This window comes from Uloborus diversus, chromosome 6, assembly GCF_026930045.1.
Source record: "Uloborus diversus isolate 005 chromosome 6, Udiv.v.3.1, whole genome shotgun sequence".
Lineage (NCBI taxonomy): Eukaryota > Metazoa > Arthropoda > Arachnida > Araneae > Uloboridae > Uloborus > Uloborus diversus.
The window spans coordinates 112,111,273-112,128,603 of NC_072736.1; the positions used below are offsets into that span (position 1 = coordinate 112,111,273).

The window sequence follows — 17,331 nt, forward strand, 5'->3', positions numbered from 1 at the left end:
GGAAAGGAAAGTTTATGAAAGTTCACAGTGACCTCTTATCGAGTAGCCCCTGAATGCCTGCTAATCAGGTATGCTTTACAGTCAATATTTTGACATTATGAGTCCTATCGGAGCTATTAAGTTCAACTTTCTCTTTTTTTTTTTTTGAAATGTTTCAACTTTTATAAATTTTAATAGAATAAATAATACTCCTTTTAGTAAATAATACTCCTTTTAGTTATTAAAGCTTCACAGAAAATTATCCATTAATATACCTGCTTTACTGAACAAATTTTATTGAAATAACCCATTTTAAAACTTATAGTCACGTGTCAGAAAAAAGCAGTTCATTTCTCTATCTCTTTCCCATCGTCTGCTGATCAGAATTCAATTATACACCAAATGCTGTTTGTTCTCTGTGTAGGCCAGTACTTAATCTGTGAAGCGTGCCTCTCAAGGCAGGCCTGTCATTTAAAGAGGATCAGGAGGGGCACTTTCCCTGCTGACTTTGAGAAATCAGAAATTAATGTATTTACATGGGCATGTTTTGCTGTTTTTTGTTTTCATATGCATTGAGTGTATGGATGATTCAACAAAAGAGCAAAATTTTGGTGCATTTGTTACAAAAAACCTGATAAAATTAAGAAAAAACTTTAAAAGGTAGCATTATTAAAATATGATATTATGAGAGCTTAATTATTTGTGTCTTATTTTATTTTTGTAGTTGTGTTTTTCGTAGGTTCGTGAATGTCATAACGGTGAATTATATACTTTAATATTTTAATTAAAAAACATCAAATTAAACTCCTTCGAATCCAACTTGTGCCAAGAACTTAGAGCTGCAGGGTTTATCACAGTGCAATATAAAAATTTAATTATACAGTTGTCGCGGCTTATATGAGTCACATTTTGTTCTAAACAGCTTTGATTCCATAAAGCGACTGATTCAATAAAGTTGGATTTCGTTTTTGATGATTTCATTCATTAAGAACGGTTAATTCAATTGTCCACTGTTTCAAAATGTTGAAAATTTGGTGCGGCTACTCTTGGTGTACCGCCTTTCGTCGTGTAAATTTGAAAGAAGCTTCAGTGCCCTGAGAAAGCTGAAATTGTATCTAAGGTCGACTATGACACAAAAGCGGTTGAATCATGTTGCTTTATGCTAAGTTCACAAAAACATCTTGGACGAAATTGATCACAAAAAAATAGCACGGATATTCGTATATCATGTACAGTCTAGAAAAAATGTATTTGTTAGTATTAAATTATTTTTCTTATTGTGTAGTTATGTAAATCAAGATGTACCCGTTTAAAAGTATCGTATTAAATGTAAACCCATTATATATATATATATATATATATATATATATATATATATATATATATATATATATATATATATATATATATATATATATACGAATTTTTCTTAATGCAACTTGAAAATGACAGGGTCAGAATGGTCCCCCCCAATAAATTTCAGCTGACGACGCCAATGATATTAAAATAAGTAATTATTATTACAGGGGATTTTCGAAACTAGGTGCACCAAGCACTGTTAACCCCAGTTAATTCCACTACCCGAGCAATGCCGGGTACGGGAATGCTAGTAAAATATAAGTATTGAAAATAATGATAAATTCAAAACTAGTGATGTCTAAGCAGTAAAATCACATTGCAAAAGAAGGGCGGCTGCTACAGAAGTAGATGCAATGGGATTTCAAAATTAGATTTGTTTTTGGGATCATTCAATTTTAAAGTTTTAACAGCTTTTATTAGCAATGCTGTTAAACCATTCAAGATTTCTAATGCTTTTTAAGCTAATGTTACTTTCTCTTTGTCCAAGACATTTTCCCATGACTTTAAAAAAAATTCCATGACTTTTAACAAAAATATTCATTTTCCATGACTTTACCAGGTCTGAAATTGGTTTATTTTTTTTCCATGACTTTCCAGGATTTCCATGACCCGTACGAACCCTGCATTGCTACGGGGAAAAAAACGATTTCTGAATTTAAAATTGAACCCCCTAAAATCAAACTATGCTATATAAAGATGATATTAGACGCAAATTGTTTTGAATATTACGAAAATTGTCGAAACTTGAGTTGTTTTTTTAAATATTGTTGCTATGCATTTCTGTGGAACCTAAAATACTTGAGATTCTCGAAATATTTTATACAGTAAAAGCTTTGTAAATTGCGCACTTGCGAAGCACTACTTTAGTGGTCAACTTATAGGGGTTGAATTATATGATATAGATCTAATTCTGTGCCTGAAAATAGCAGTCAACATAGACAGGTGGTCAACTTACAAGGGTGGTCAACTTTACAGGTTTTACTGTATATGCGTTCTAAAATGCATAAAAAGAATTTTATAAAAATCAAAACCTAGGTTTCAATCTAAGTTTTTTTTTTTTCTTTGGTCGTTATTTTACATGGATGAAGGAGCAATTAAAATAATGTTAATAAATTAATAAAATACTAAAATAATAAGTAAAATTAGTCAAGTTTGGTAGCATATAATAAAACACTTCAAAACTTTCTAAACAGTTGAAATATTTTCAGGGTGCAAAAGGATTGAAATCTCAAACAAGACACTCAATTTTCGGCGATGGACAAGTTTCAATGTTGGCATGTTACCAAAACATACGTCTATGGAGAAAATTGCAATGGATGCAGATCGATTGGGTAAAATAAGGAAAAGGAAAACCAAAAGCGCTAGAAAAATCAGAATCTTTTCAGATTTAGAATATGGAAATTCTGCAGAAAATTTGCAGAAACTGCTGATTTTCTAAAAATATCTTCCAACTCAAGATTGAATTTTGCACAAAGTCTAAGGATTTCTTTAGTAATTTAGTAAAGATTTCTTTAGAATTCTGCAGTAAATCTAAAGTTCCTGCAGATGACTTATCGAATTCAACATGCTTCACGAGTTTTCTGCTGAATTATTGTAATTTCCGAGAGTTTTAGATTTTCTTCTAATTTAAAGAAATCTGCAGAATTTGTGCAAAATTCTAGCTTGAGTTGGAAGATATTTGCAGAAAATCTGCAGCAGAAAAATTTGTCTAATTTAGTAGCATTCTGCTTTGGGGCATTTCAGTAGTAATCATGAAGCTAATTTGCTGTTTATTTACTTTTTTCTTTGATTAAAAAAAAAAGTGGTGACTAGAAAAAAGGAGTAGTGTTTGATAAATTAGCTTCTTTGCCACTGGTAACCACAAATATACCCCCATCTTAATCTTTACGGCTGTTTGAAGTTAAAACACTGATGATGGTACACAGGAAAGTAGGTTCATTTAGTTCTACAGGGAAATAACCACAATATTACAAATTTGGACCGAAATATTCAGAAATTGGTTTCTTGAAATAAAGTTACAAACTTTTTATAATTAAAACAAATAAGTAGTGAAACAACAACTTTTAGTCATTGATTTTCTTTCCTTTTCCATGTTTTCAGAACAAATTTAAATACAATTAAATTTCACATGTGTTTCAGCCTATGAAGTTTCTTTAACAATGGAATGTGGCCCCATGGATAAAAAAAGTGAGGTTAAAAGCACAAAGATAATTTACCTTGTCCCAAAACATTAAATAACTTTGACTGAATTCAAAATCCTCAAGCTGATGTTCTTTTGCAAATGGAATACGCATAACATTCATAGCTGCAAACATCCAACATCGTGAAGAACTTTTTTGGTTTGTCACAGGTTTTATTTCTGAATCAACCTATAACAAAATATCAAATGAAATTTATAATGTCATAAAAGAAACTTTCAATATTGAAGTATTAATGATCATATCACACAATACATACTGAATACAACACTGCCACAAGTCAAAAATTGTCAATTTTGAGTTATATACATGTCCTGGTACATTTTTATTAGTTCTATTAAAATGCAAGACAGCCACTAAAAATTAAAAAAAAAATTTTACCTTGTTTTTGAGATGTGTCAGAGTGTAACTATAAGAATTTAAGCTAAAGCGCATAACATTTAAATTGATTTTTCTCGAAAAATAGTTTTTGCAGACGTGGCAGCATTGTACTAGGTGTACAATATATGCCAAGGGCGGCTAACAGATTTTTTTCTTAACGGAAATGAAGACTGGGAGAAAAAAATGCTGCTGTTGTGCGTTCTTTTCCGATAACTAGCTGTACCTGCACAGCGATGCCTGTGCTAGGAATTTCAAGGAATCCCTTGAGTTAATAAAAATCTGCTCCCAAAATTAAAAAAAGAATATTTTGTTTGACTAAAATCCACACATCTTTCAACCTAAGATCCAAGCATATTCCGTGTAGTATTAAAATTCTATACTAGAATAACAGCAACTATCCCTCAAAGCCCCATATTCCTTGTCCCCTCAAAAAGGGAACGAAATAAAAAGATACAATACAGTTAGAACAAGACAAAAATTTCTCTTCTGTAGAAAAAAAAGAATTTAATAAAAATATGCATTGCAATTAGAACAAAAAGAACTATACTCTTCCATCATGAAAATTCCTGTATCAGAGAAGATAACAGTCCCTACCTACAAAGCCTGTTCTTGGCAGTAATGTAGCCTTCAATATAGCAAAAATACCAGAACACTGTATGGACACATTACGGCCACTTACATCTCGGCCAATAATTTTTTTTTAATTGTCACAGACAATGGTTTTTCAAGTGGGAACTAGAATATTCCAATGTTTGGCCAATTTTACTTTTACCTCAAATCACATCATTTAAAATTTCAATTTTACTATTTAATCCTTATATATTATTTCTGTAGCCTGTTTTTGGTTTCTACGCGAGATTTTCCTCAATTCTTGATCGATTTCTTTGATTTACACCTTATTTTAAAGCTTATCCTGCAGGCTACTGACGAAAAATAGACCCACGGTCTAAAAAATGTTTTTTTCGAGCAAAAAAACCTGTTTTAAAGAACCAGAATGAGGTTTTCGGTTAAATTTATAACTTTAACTTGCACTGTTACCGACAGAGCTGAATAGCTTGATCGGCAGAGCGTTCGAATGGTAACCAGGAGAATGCGTGTTCGGGCCCACGTCCGGACAATCTGCATCAAAAAATTAGAAAAATATCGCGCATTACATGAACAATGAATAACAAATATGAGGGAATACATGAGGTAGAAATGCTCCTAGCTGTTACGAAAACTTGATGCAACACGGCGCTAAATTGATACTCAATTGTAAGGTTTTTTTTTTTCTTTTAAGCTTTGGCTCCGGGAAGAAAATTAAAGCATAATGTAAGTGAAAATATAAGTATCAGGTTTAAGATTTCAGACTACATTGGAATTGTTTTTTGTTCAGTAAAATATAATAAATCGTATGTTGAAATATAGATTCTTCTAATGAGTTTTTGACTCTTTGTACAAATAAAAAAAATACTACCTGAATTTAAAGGGTAATATATATATTTTTCTTCTTTTTGCAAAAAAACAAATAGCGTATCACATTTTTACTACATTTGAAAAGCTACGCTTAAAAAAGAACTTAGTTCAAATTATTTTGCATTTTAACCGTGCTGTTAAATGATGAACACGTGCTGCCATCTAAGTTATAACGGTTCAAACAGCCTGCGATAACATATTGTAAAAAAAAATTTAAAAATAAAAACACTTCTCGGCAAGAAAAAAAATTTAAAATTACCTGTGGTTTTTTTTTGGTAGAGCGTTTGGCTATAAACTGTCTGAACTTCGGGCCAGTTCGGGATGTCCGACATAATAGCAAATTTACAGTAATATTACGCATTACATGTACTCATAACATACAACAGATAACACACGTAATAAAATAAATACAGTGGGAATGCTATTTGGTGTTTCGACTCCTTTATGCAGGCTACAATTATCATTCAGATAAGTTGACTGCAAATCAAAGGGTGTTCTTCCCTTTTTTTTAAGCTTCGACTCCGTCCAGACCACTGAGCATAATGTAAGCATAAAAAAGAGTATTAGATATACCTCAAGGGAATCCTTTTTGTGCAGAAAAACATTTTCATTGTATGCTGAAATGTAGATTTTTCTAATAGCAGTGTTCGAACTTTTGTACAAATGAAAAAATACTACGCCAAATTAAAACTACGAGTTTCAACCAGTAAATCTTTAATTATTTATTCGAATACGATATAAAACATTAAAATTATTATCAACTTCATTAATAAGAAATCATTTTCTACTCCTCTGCTTTCGGCTGAAAAAAAAAAATGTCTACGTTCGAAAAATTACACTTAAAAAAAGGACTCAGTTCAACTGGTTTTGGTTTTGGATTTTGAGTGTTCGATTAAAAGAAAAACAAGTGCGGGCTTTTAAGCCGTACAGGTTAAAGAAGCCTGCTATGGGAAATTGTTCATAGCTGCCAACCTCAAGATAAAAAAAATAGGAGCACTTAAGGGAAAAAATAGGAGCAATGAGGGTTAAAATAGGAGCACCAAATCGTGGCCTGTGCTAAACCTTCCTTCTGTACCGTAAGCTTCTATAAGTTCTAAGCACCATTACAATGCGTTTCTGAATTTTCATGTTAGATTTTCGACAAAACTACAATCAAGTATAAGATAAAAATATTTTACATTAAAAAAGCATCATTACGTAGGTACATATTGAAAATTAAAAATAAAAAAAAAAAACATGATTACTGTTTGATTTAATAAAACTTTACTTCTTATACTTGGAAGTAAAGCAACTTTATAGTAAAGGTCAAGACTTGGAAATCTTCTAAGTGGCCAGTGGCCACTAGACTCCAAAAACTTAGTGGCCACCACTGTCACCAAGTTTTGAAACACAAACTGGAGGGGAGATGGGGCAGTTTTTACAACTTTCATGAAAAAAATAGATGAATAGGAATTCACACATTTTAAAATAGAGTCATTCAATACTTTTTTTGTACATGGAAAATTCAAGTTAAAATAGATTTCTGATTTATTAAAAAAAAAAAATAAATAAATGAGAAGTCAGCAGGAACCTTCATTTTAGATGAAATGGTTTCAGCTAATAACAAAGCCTCCGAGGCAATAAGGATCAAATACAGATAAAATTTCTCTTTCAAAAAAATAATTAAAAAAAACCATAATTTTTTGCCTTTTGTTATTTTTAATAGTTTGCATTGAGACAAACAACCAATTCTGTTTTCGGAAACTTAGGCTATTAATAGTCTTGTCTACTTCCATATTGCAAATGACCAAACATGGCAACAATGCAAAAAATTTAAGATGATAGATTTTTGAATTTGTTGCATTAAAAGTAATTATAAATAATTAATAATCCTTAAAAAAACTAAAATTTAGATGAAATAGACAGTTTTTAGCACATTAGCATCCAAACCAATCAGGATAACATAATATTCTGAAGAAAAAAATTTTTCATTTTTTAAGAAAAAAATTAAGAATTTTCCAAAAGAAAAAAAAAAAAGCCCATTTTGCATTATTTTCAATAGTTTGCATTGCAATAAACATCTAATTTCGATTTTGAAAACTTGGCCACTTTAAGAGTTTTGTGTACTTAAATCTCGCAAATGACCAAATATGGCGACTAAGTAAAAAATTCAAATATAAAATTTTGAATTTGTTGCATGAAAATAATTTGAAAATAAAAAATCCCCATGAAACTACAATTTAATTGAGAATCTTTAGAACATTCGTGTCCAAAGCAATAGGGATAAGATGAAATTTTAAACAGTATACTTGTTTTCATTTCTCAAAAAAATTATTTAAAATAACCAAAAAAAATTAATTTGAATTCTGAAATTTTGAATTCAAATTATGTTTTTCGCAATCACCAACTGAGACAGGACCCTACTCATTGGAGTTATTGTTTCTAGAAACGGCTCCTGTCCCCCCCCCCCCCCCCAAGCCTGCCTCTCCTCCTGGGCGGTTACGTGTGCATTAGTTGTGTGTGTGCGTAGACCTGTGTGTATGCACGTAGGCGTGTGAGTGTATGTGTGTGAAGTCGTGTGTGTGTATGTGTGTGAACGTGTGTGTGTAGGACATGGAAGCCTCCAACCGGGAGAAGCGGATAGCTCAAAACCGGAGCAGCCGCGCCGCGCCGCCAGCAGTGGAGGGTGGGTGGTGCTGCTGCAGAGGCTTCTGATCCAAGTTGAAAAAGGCACGGACACCAAAAAGGGTCAAATGAGAACAATACGCAATCGTGATTGCTCAAAAAAAATTTTGCAGCACATTTTGCTGATTTTCATTAGTTTGCAGTTAAAGAAACCCCCAATTCTGCTTTGTCTTAGAAAACGAAAGCACTTAAGCATCGTCTACTTCCATCTTCTGAATGACCAAACATGGCGGCTACGTTTTGCACGTAGCTGAAATGCTCAATGAAACTAGTATGTTGTGGCCATCACGAAACTTTCTTCTATATTTTTCTTTTTTTTTCTGATCCCTCCCCATGCTTGACGAGGAAGCAATATTCCCAATGAAAACAAAATTACACATGCAAAAACTTGACGACCATCCCAATGTCTGAATTATTGCAAAAGCAAAGCAAAGAGCGAAAATTGAAAGTTATTTTAAAAGCCTTGCTTGAATTAATTACAAATATTTTATTTGTTAACAAACATAAGATGGCAACAGTTAAAAATTTTAAATCATTGAGATAATATTTCCGATCATTTCCATGCAATTAAAATCACGAGAAATACGCAGACGACAATCTATTACGATTTATCTTTCTTATTGTTGCATTAATAAAAATATTTTTTATTCGCAAAAAAAAAAAAAAAATCAACACCTCTTGGAGCGATCGGCGTCAAAATTGAACCAAAGCCTGTTTACATATGGATTCACATATATTCCAAATTTCAACCAGAACGTAGCATTACTTCTTGAGATAGGGCACTCAAAATGGAAAAAAAGAACGGGTGATTGCGCTACCCCCCTTTTTAGCTGTTGACACAAAAATAAAATCAGTTCTTATACCCACTAAGGGCTACTTGCCGATAAATTTTTCTTTCATTCCGTTCATTATTTCTTGAGATACAGCAGTCACAATTGACGACAAAAAACGTTCTATAGCTCAACCCCCGTTTGAGTTATTGACACCAAAATTGAATCAGCACCTGTTCCTGTTAATACCAACATATGGACCAAATTTTGTTTGATTCCGCCAGTTACTTCCTGAGGAATAGCAAGCATGCGTAACTCGAAAAACGTCCCATTGCTCCACCCCCCTTGGAGGAATTCGCGCCAAAAACTAATGGGCACAAGTTCACATAGGGGCACATATGTGTACTAAATTTCGTTCGATTTCATGCGGTAGTTTTTGTTGTAGAGCGGCCACAAAAAACTGGTCACACACAGACGTGACACACATACATACACACACACATACATACATACACACACACATACACACACACACACACACATACACACACACACACAGACATTTTCCAAAAATGGTCGAAATGGACTCAGCACACCTCAAAACGTTCGAATCCGTCAAAATTCGAAATTCGAAAATTTGCACGAATCCAATACTTTCTTCTATATATTAGATATAGAAGAAAGTAAAAACGATGCTCTCCGATCGATTAGCGCTTCCACTCAGTGTTTATCTTGACACTAATGCTTCCAGGGCATAAAATTGCCTCTTTTGTTAAGTTTGTGCACAATTCCTACCTTCCAGGATAGGGAAATTTCTTCTTTTTCCTCAGAAATCGAAAAATGTACACGCAAAGTCAAAAAACGGAGTTTTTTGGAATAAATCGAATTTTTTGGAGTACGCAATAAAAATCGGAGAAACTCTGGGAAAAACGGAGCCCTTGGCAGCTATGAATTGTTGAATATTCAAAAATAAGAACACTTATTTTTTCAACCGAATGTATTACTTCTCTAGAATGTTTGTTTCAATCGCTACGTGAGATCTTCCTCATTCTTTAATCATATTCCATGTTTTACGAATAATTTTAAATCGTATCATGCTGGCTAATGACGAAACATAGACGCATGATCTTATTATATTTTTTTCGGCGAAAAACTTCTTTACTGTGTTTTATTACGCATTCCTTCAATGAATAGCATTCTAAAAGGAAGGCACAGTTGCTAGGTTTGTTGGAGCGTCGTACTGTTAATCAGAATGGCGCCAGTTCGAATCCGTGAAACAAATTATCTCTTGAATTTTTCTTTTTTCTCCGTCAGATGCTCACATGGGCAGGAGTGTATTTGCCACAACCTGTTTTTTTCACATGCAAAATTACTGATTTTTCACGTGTCACTCAGCCACACTTTTAATGATATTTATATTTGCATTGAAAATACGTACAACCAAAAGGGGAGCGATGATCAAATTATCACAACGTTGTATTTAATGAGGTTTTGTTACTGATGTCTTCAAATTACATGCCTTCTCTTGTGCGCTTACTTTTTTCCGTTTACTTTTTTCGGTTTTTCTTCATAATGTTCTTTCTTTGAAATTTTTAAACAGCGAAATGCCTTATGAAATGATTTGAAGTACAGTGCGGAGTTCCGCACGGGTCTACTAGTGAAATTAAATTACCTTTCCAAGAAATTTTAAAATTTTAAAAATAGATGCAACCTAATCTAATGTACTATCTACAACTGACTTTCAATTGATTTGGAGCAAGAAAAAATGGCAATGGCAGAAAATGTGGGAATCTTAGAAAGATAGAAAATGATGTATAACCTAAGTTTTATAAACAAAATACATTATGATTATTACAATAAAAAAGAAACTAAGGAATTGGATGAAAAGAAGTATAAGTGTGAACTCATAAATGAGAGACAACAGTGCTGTTTGATAACTTGTACTTTTATAAGTAATTAAAATTTACACAGGGGCACAATTTTTAATAAAATTTTAGGCGAGTTAATTTCTTAGAGAGAAAAATAGATGTGTTGATTTAAGAACTGCAGCTTATTTTCTCCTACCAAGTTGGGTTTTTCTCTACATCTTTATGTGAATATGACCCATGTGACAACTTTCTGCAAAAGAGTGCATATCACAAGAAGTCCTATTGCACTCTTTTTTGGCAACATAAACATTCTTAAATTGATCGTGACAGAAAAAAAAAGACCATAATGAATGTAAAATAATTTTGTGTTTATTAGAAACACAAAAAATAATTTTTTTGTATTGTGTATGCAAATATGTAATTATTGCTTACCTAAAAAATATTTTCTTTCATTCTACATAAAAAGAAAAGTCCTATATTTTGTAAACTGGTCTTTTTGATCCCTAAGTACCTTAAAACTTTGATGTGAACTAAAACCGAGACTGTCATCAATATCGCCTTTTTTTTTTAAGAAAAAAGATTTCTTTTGGCGGAAATTATGTAGGGTGATACTCAATTCAACTAATTTTAAGAACACAAAAATAAAAATAATTACCTTATGAGTAAATACATGTGCTGTTAAATCTACTACTTTTTTGTCAATACAAACTTCATATGGATCAGTTTTGGCACAAGCATTCAAAGCCAAAATGTTTTTTGGGTCAGCTTCAAATTTCTCTTGGAATCTCTTCAAAATTTCTGGTGTAATGGCTGAAAATAAATTAAAAAGATTAATACTTCTGAGAGATTATTTTCTTGTTCATGCAATACATAAGCTTATTATAATAACTGATTGCATTGAAAAGAAATTCTTTTACAACTTGAGATACGGCCTGAGGAATAATTGACCATTTTACTAAAGTATACAGGGCCGATACTAGGGTGTCAGCCGCCCGTGTGCAAAGACCTAATGTGCGGCCTCTCAAGAGTAATTTGCATATTTTGACTAATCTTTAATGTCCATATAAATCTTTCTTCAAATTTCTATACCAAGTTCTAATTTTAAAAAAAAGAAAAAGAGAAGAATGATGAACTTATAAGAAGGAAGAAAAGTTTTATAGTAAGAACCACCTTAGATACAATTTTTATCTTTGACGAAATAATAGATGCCAAAATTTACTACTCGTAAAAACGCATTTTAGAGTCTGTCTTGGGTGACATCAGAGGAAATACGGAGGAGGAGGGATTGCTCCGAGAAAATTATCGAAATTGGCGTATGAAAAATAATTTTAGTTCATCTTTGGTTGTGTTCAGTTGTAAGGACAAAAGAGTCGAGTATATTCAAGGTATATGGAGGAATTTTCAAAATTGAAGTGAAATATCGCAATTTTAGGAAGTTTTTTGAGACTTCAGGGGAAAGTAATGTTGGAGTTCTTTCCTAAAATTCTTTCAAAATTGAAATCAATTTGAAGCAATTTTTGGTGAGAGTAGCTTAGGAATGATTGGCGCTCTTCCCGAAAAATTTCCGAAACGGAAGTTTTAAACACGCAATTTTGGGTAACCTTTGTTGACGTTACTAGAGGGAGGGAGATTCAATCATCTCCCATCGAAAGTTTTCGAAATTGAAGTTTAAAACGCAAATTTAGGCTGTCTTTGCTTACAGCATTTTTGGCTGCATGAAAACGATAGGGGTAACGTGAAAATGTTCTGAACCGAAAATTTTTCGGAACAAAAATCCATTATGGGCTATTTTTGGGAAGGAAGGGTTTTGGGGCTCCCAAGCGGGTATTTCTAAAAGCACAATTATATACTATCTTTGGTGTCATTAACGAAACTGGGAAGCTTCGGCGGATCTTTCGGATGTTTTTCGATATTAATATTTAAAAAATACAACTATTGACTTTTGTCCACCTCACCTCGACCATTGATGGGTATGTCCTAGCGTCGTGAAAAGTTATACAAGCCAGTCAGTTCTAATCCAGAATTTTTTAGAAATTGAAGTCCCAAAATCGTATTTTAGGCATTGTTTGAGAACGATGAGTCTAAGAGCGGGCGCGGGTTCAGCGTGCCCTCACGAAATGTTTTTTGATACTGAAGTCAATTTCAGGCTAGTTTAGGCAGGAAGGGTTCTGTGGCTCGACGAAACAGTTTAAAAACGAAATTTTGAGGTGTATAGTGATTGGGTTGGAGAAAAGGGGGATCCGGGGTCCTTCTCCAAAAGTTCTTGAAACTGATGTTTGAAAAACGCAATTTTAGTTTGTTTTTCAATACGTTAAGTGAGAAGGGGTGGATTAGAGGCCTCTCTAAAGACGCTAATTGAGACTGTCTTTGCTAGTTATGTTTGGGAATGAATTTTGGGGCCCTCCATCGCAAAAATTTCGAAAAAGAAATCCGAAAAATGTCATTACGCAATTTTTGATGACATTAGGAAAAGCTGTCATTTGAAAACACATTTTGGATTTTAGAGTCAACATTTTTAGGCTATGTTTTATTAAATTAAGGTGGAAGGGGTGAATCAGAGACTTAATTGGGTCCTTAAGATCGGTGGTTCAACCAGCAAAATTTTCCGAAATTTAAGTTCTAGAAACGCAATTTTAAGCCTTCTTTAGTCTCGTCAAGGAGGTCATGGCATCCTTTTGGATTTTCGTCTTGGAGTCACATTTAAATTTGCTTCCCGGTGCAAGAGCCCTGTCCTCCTACCTAAACAGAAACCGGGCAGTTCATTCGGGATCTCAATTAGAAAAAATTGCCGTAAAGGGGGAAAATTACAAAATTTTAATTTGTCATTTAAATATGTTTGACTCTCAGGGGAGTCGCAATTTTCCACTTTCTCTTCACGCATCCACAATTGTTGAACACAGAATTTGTAGTTTGAAATGCTTGCGAGAGTATCTAATCAGTATAGCTTCTTTTTTTTATATAAATAAAATATGTCTTCATTGTTAGTTCTCCATAAAAGTTTGTGGGGTAAACATTAGTGGCCGCCCTCGGTGCTCCTTTTAGAAGGCACCCTTCCACGTTTCAAGAGGGGGGCCATTTCCTTCATTTCTCCTCCCCTGTATCCATGCCTGATTACCGGTTCTGTCACAAATTTTGCAACCAAATGAAATATGTGTGTAAAGAGTAGATATTAATGGATAATAAACCAACAAAATATTCCCTAACATTTTATTTTTCTTAAACTATGCTATGCTGTCAGGAAATCGACACATACTTTGATAATTGAACATTTAAAATTCAGCATATTTATTTGACTTATTATAAGTTATCTTGTGAGAAATTCTTGAGGAATTTTTCTTGATTATTAGGCGGCCCACGGCCGCCCCTTGCTTTGGCCGCCCTTGTGCGGTGCACACCCTGCACACCTGTTAGGATCGGCCCTGAAAGTATTGAATTAAAATTAGGTCCCACACCCATCATTTGCTATTTAGTTTATCACATTAAGCATCTTTTAAACTGTTGGTTGTATTTGACATTTCAAAGATGGCTTCCCAATTATGAATGTTATTACCCATATAATTACTCATTTTACCTGGTATTCTGTTATATATCAGCTGTTTTTGTCTTTCTATATACTTTCAAAAGCAGTGACGGATATAGATATTGGTTTTAAAAGGAGCATAGATTTTTTTTTTATAAATTATACACAATAATACTACTTGCATGGGGCCAAGGCAGTGCATTAACCAGTAAAAGATAGGCTTCCCTAAGCCCCGTCATTTAAGGAGATTAATTGCTCCTCCCCCCTTCAGCTTTGAAAAACTAACGTTTTTACACAATAGTAGGCAGAGGTTTTTTATTTTTCAATAAAATTTGCAGTAAGTATACACTCTGCTGAAAAAAAAACAAAATGAGGAGCCTGGGCTTCCCCAAACATTTTTTTTCAATAGTGAAGCCTTTTAAATGCATGTTTAGTTGATCTTTAAGGGAATTACAAAGAGGTAACGGCGGACAGTTAAGGCCCTATTACAGAGAAATGTTGAAAATTGACGTCAAATTTGTCGTCCTCCAAATACAGCACTGCATACATCTACATACACAACTAATTTTATTACTTCATAGGGGCTGTTATGATCCTCCTACACCCCCCCCCCCCCCCCACGGCTAAGGTAAAATATGGTTTTAATATGTTTTCTCTTATCTAAATGCCATTTATATGATTAAATTTTAATTAACAAAGATGTGGAAAATTAAAATTACTGCATGAATGCAAAAAATGCTAGTCAAAGTTTCATTTTATATCTGTATAAAATTTTGGGATGGTGCAGAAGTCTCCTAGTCCTAGTCCCATCAATCGGATCCACTAGTGCTCAGATGTTACATGAAATAATTTATATAAAAGAGAATTGATAGGCAGTAGCGGATTTTAAGGGCGTGAATAAGAATTGTGCTATATGCAAATACTTTATTCAGGGTTCAAAAATATCACAAAATTTTTGAAAATTTCGAAAATACTCGATATTTTGATATATATCGGATATTTTGATATATATCTGATATTTTCAATCAACACAAACTAAAGTCCTTCAAAATAGTATATGTATCCTCAAATCACTCCCTTTATTTTCTTACATTATTATTACAATACAGTAGAAGACTGTCATAACGCACACCTTGGGACCAGAGCTTTTGCATTATATAGGTTTTGGCGTTATATAGGTCATTTCACAAATTTTTAAACTAATATTCAGAATATATCTATATATTAGTACTTCATAATGGGTTTTATCTGCAATGAGTAGTAAAGCACTAATTATAGAATTAGACATTCACAAATAAATATGTTTCACAATCAAAAGTGAATTATCTTGCACTTCTGGTAGCTTCATGGTTTGCATAACAGCTGAATTTTCAAGAACCTACTGGTATTTTCTGTTTATTATGATTAATAATTCTAAATCTAAAAGCTTTGAATTATGATGGAAAGATGAAAAACTGTTTTAAAATGTACTTTGAGTAACAATTTATGTTTACAAAGCAAGACAGAGGGATTTTTTAAACTTCAAAACCTATTGTTTACTTTTTAAAAGTTGTGCGGTTTATAGAGAAATGCGTTATATAGGTCGGCGTTATAATGGTATTCCACTGTATGTAGACTTAAAATTAAGGTTTCTCTCATTATTTATATCTAATTTTTCATTTTTATCAATTTTAATGAAGTTAATTTAGCATTTTAGCTGGTTTACTAATTTTTTTTTTCTGTTAACTACTTTTGCAGTTATATGATGCAGAAATAAAAAATATGCATTATTTGGTGCACAGCAGGCTTGGAGTAATCTCCGATTACGTAATCGTAATCTGAGTAATCAATTACGTTTTTGTGTAATCATAATCATAATCGTAATCTGTTGATTGGATACTGCCGTAATCGTAATCAAAATCGTAATCAGGATTTTCATGCGTAATCGTAATTGTAATCTAAGTAAAATAATCCGTAATTTCAACCTTGTAATCGTGTAATCTTGACTTTCTAAAAGTGAAAAATATTAAGCCGCCCTTTTACTAATGTATGGAAAGATAACATAGTTCAATAATAACATAGAAAATGACTTCTTTCTTTAAACGACTATTCAGTGCTCATCCCCACTCTTCCTTGTTTGCAAACGAGAGTCGTAAATCGAGCCCTATCTATATGTGTTTAGTACAATTAGTACTCTGTGGGCTTGACAGCAATGTTTCAGGGCTTCTTAGGAACGTCTTCCCAAATCCTTACAATTGGTCATTCATCAGTTTCCCTTTCATCTGTCAATGTTAGGCAACCAAGCACATTGCCACTTAGCAGAAAAAGTACAATGATATGAAAAGTACAACTAAGTTTTGCGCAATAAAAAGCTTTTGTTTTTTTATACTTTTATGAGAAAGTAGCGAATGACTGAAGAAAGATTAAGTCAAAAGAAAACCGAATTCACATTTGTGTTTTAGTGATTCTTTAAACACTCTTGCCTTTATACGTATTGCATTTATTTTTTACTACATGACATCTAATCTAAACCCTGGTGAATAAGATTTTTTTTGCATGTTTTCAAAATAATTTCTCGCAAAAATTTCATCTTAAATGTATGTTTATGTAATTACAAATGATATTATCTCTATCTAATGAGTATGTATGAAAGTAGAATGTTTGCACTGATAGATTTTATAAAATTTGTTTACGTTTTATTGTATCAAGGAATTAACGCAAAATTTGAAATTTAATTATCTTTTCATGCCACATTTTTAAAGTGAGAAAAATTGCACTTCACTGCTGCATTAAAACTGTGATGTATAAATATTATTATAAAATACTCATGTATGCAAAAAAAAAAAGCTGTATGACTAAAAAGTGGAAATCATAGCAAAACATGTTATGCCCAATCTTACTTTTTATGAGTGTTAAGTTGAAACCTTTTAGCACTTGTAAAAGTGCAATTTCTTTAGTAAGTGATTGATTCAAGAATGAAATCAAAGCATATGCAAACAGCTTACAAAATGATCATAAAATTGATCCTGTAGAGTTGTAGGGGTCTAACACTCATATGTATCCTTTTTGCTAAAAATACTACCCAAGTATGTTTTAACTTCTGCGTCACCTGCTCCAGTTCAACGATTGTTTAACATTGCTGGAAATTTTTTCACTTC

General features: G+C 32.8%; 1 protein-coding gene across 1 annotated transcript in view; it reads right to left on the reverse strand.

Annotated features, from left to right (window-relative positions):
- LOC129223794 (bleomycin hydrolase-like) overlaps positions 1 to 11,484 on the reverse strand; it is a gene marked incomplete at its 5' end in the record, with an annotated part of 58,447 nt that extends 46,963 nt beyond the window's left edge. The window contains 2 exon segments of the mRNA XM_054858150.1: positions 3,555 to 3,707; positions 11,330 to 11,484. Of these exon segments, the coding sequence (XP_054714125.1) occupies positions 3,555 to 3,707; positions 11,330 to 11,484 (308 nt within the window).
- Positions 11,485 to 17,331: the final 5,847 nt, after the last annotated feature.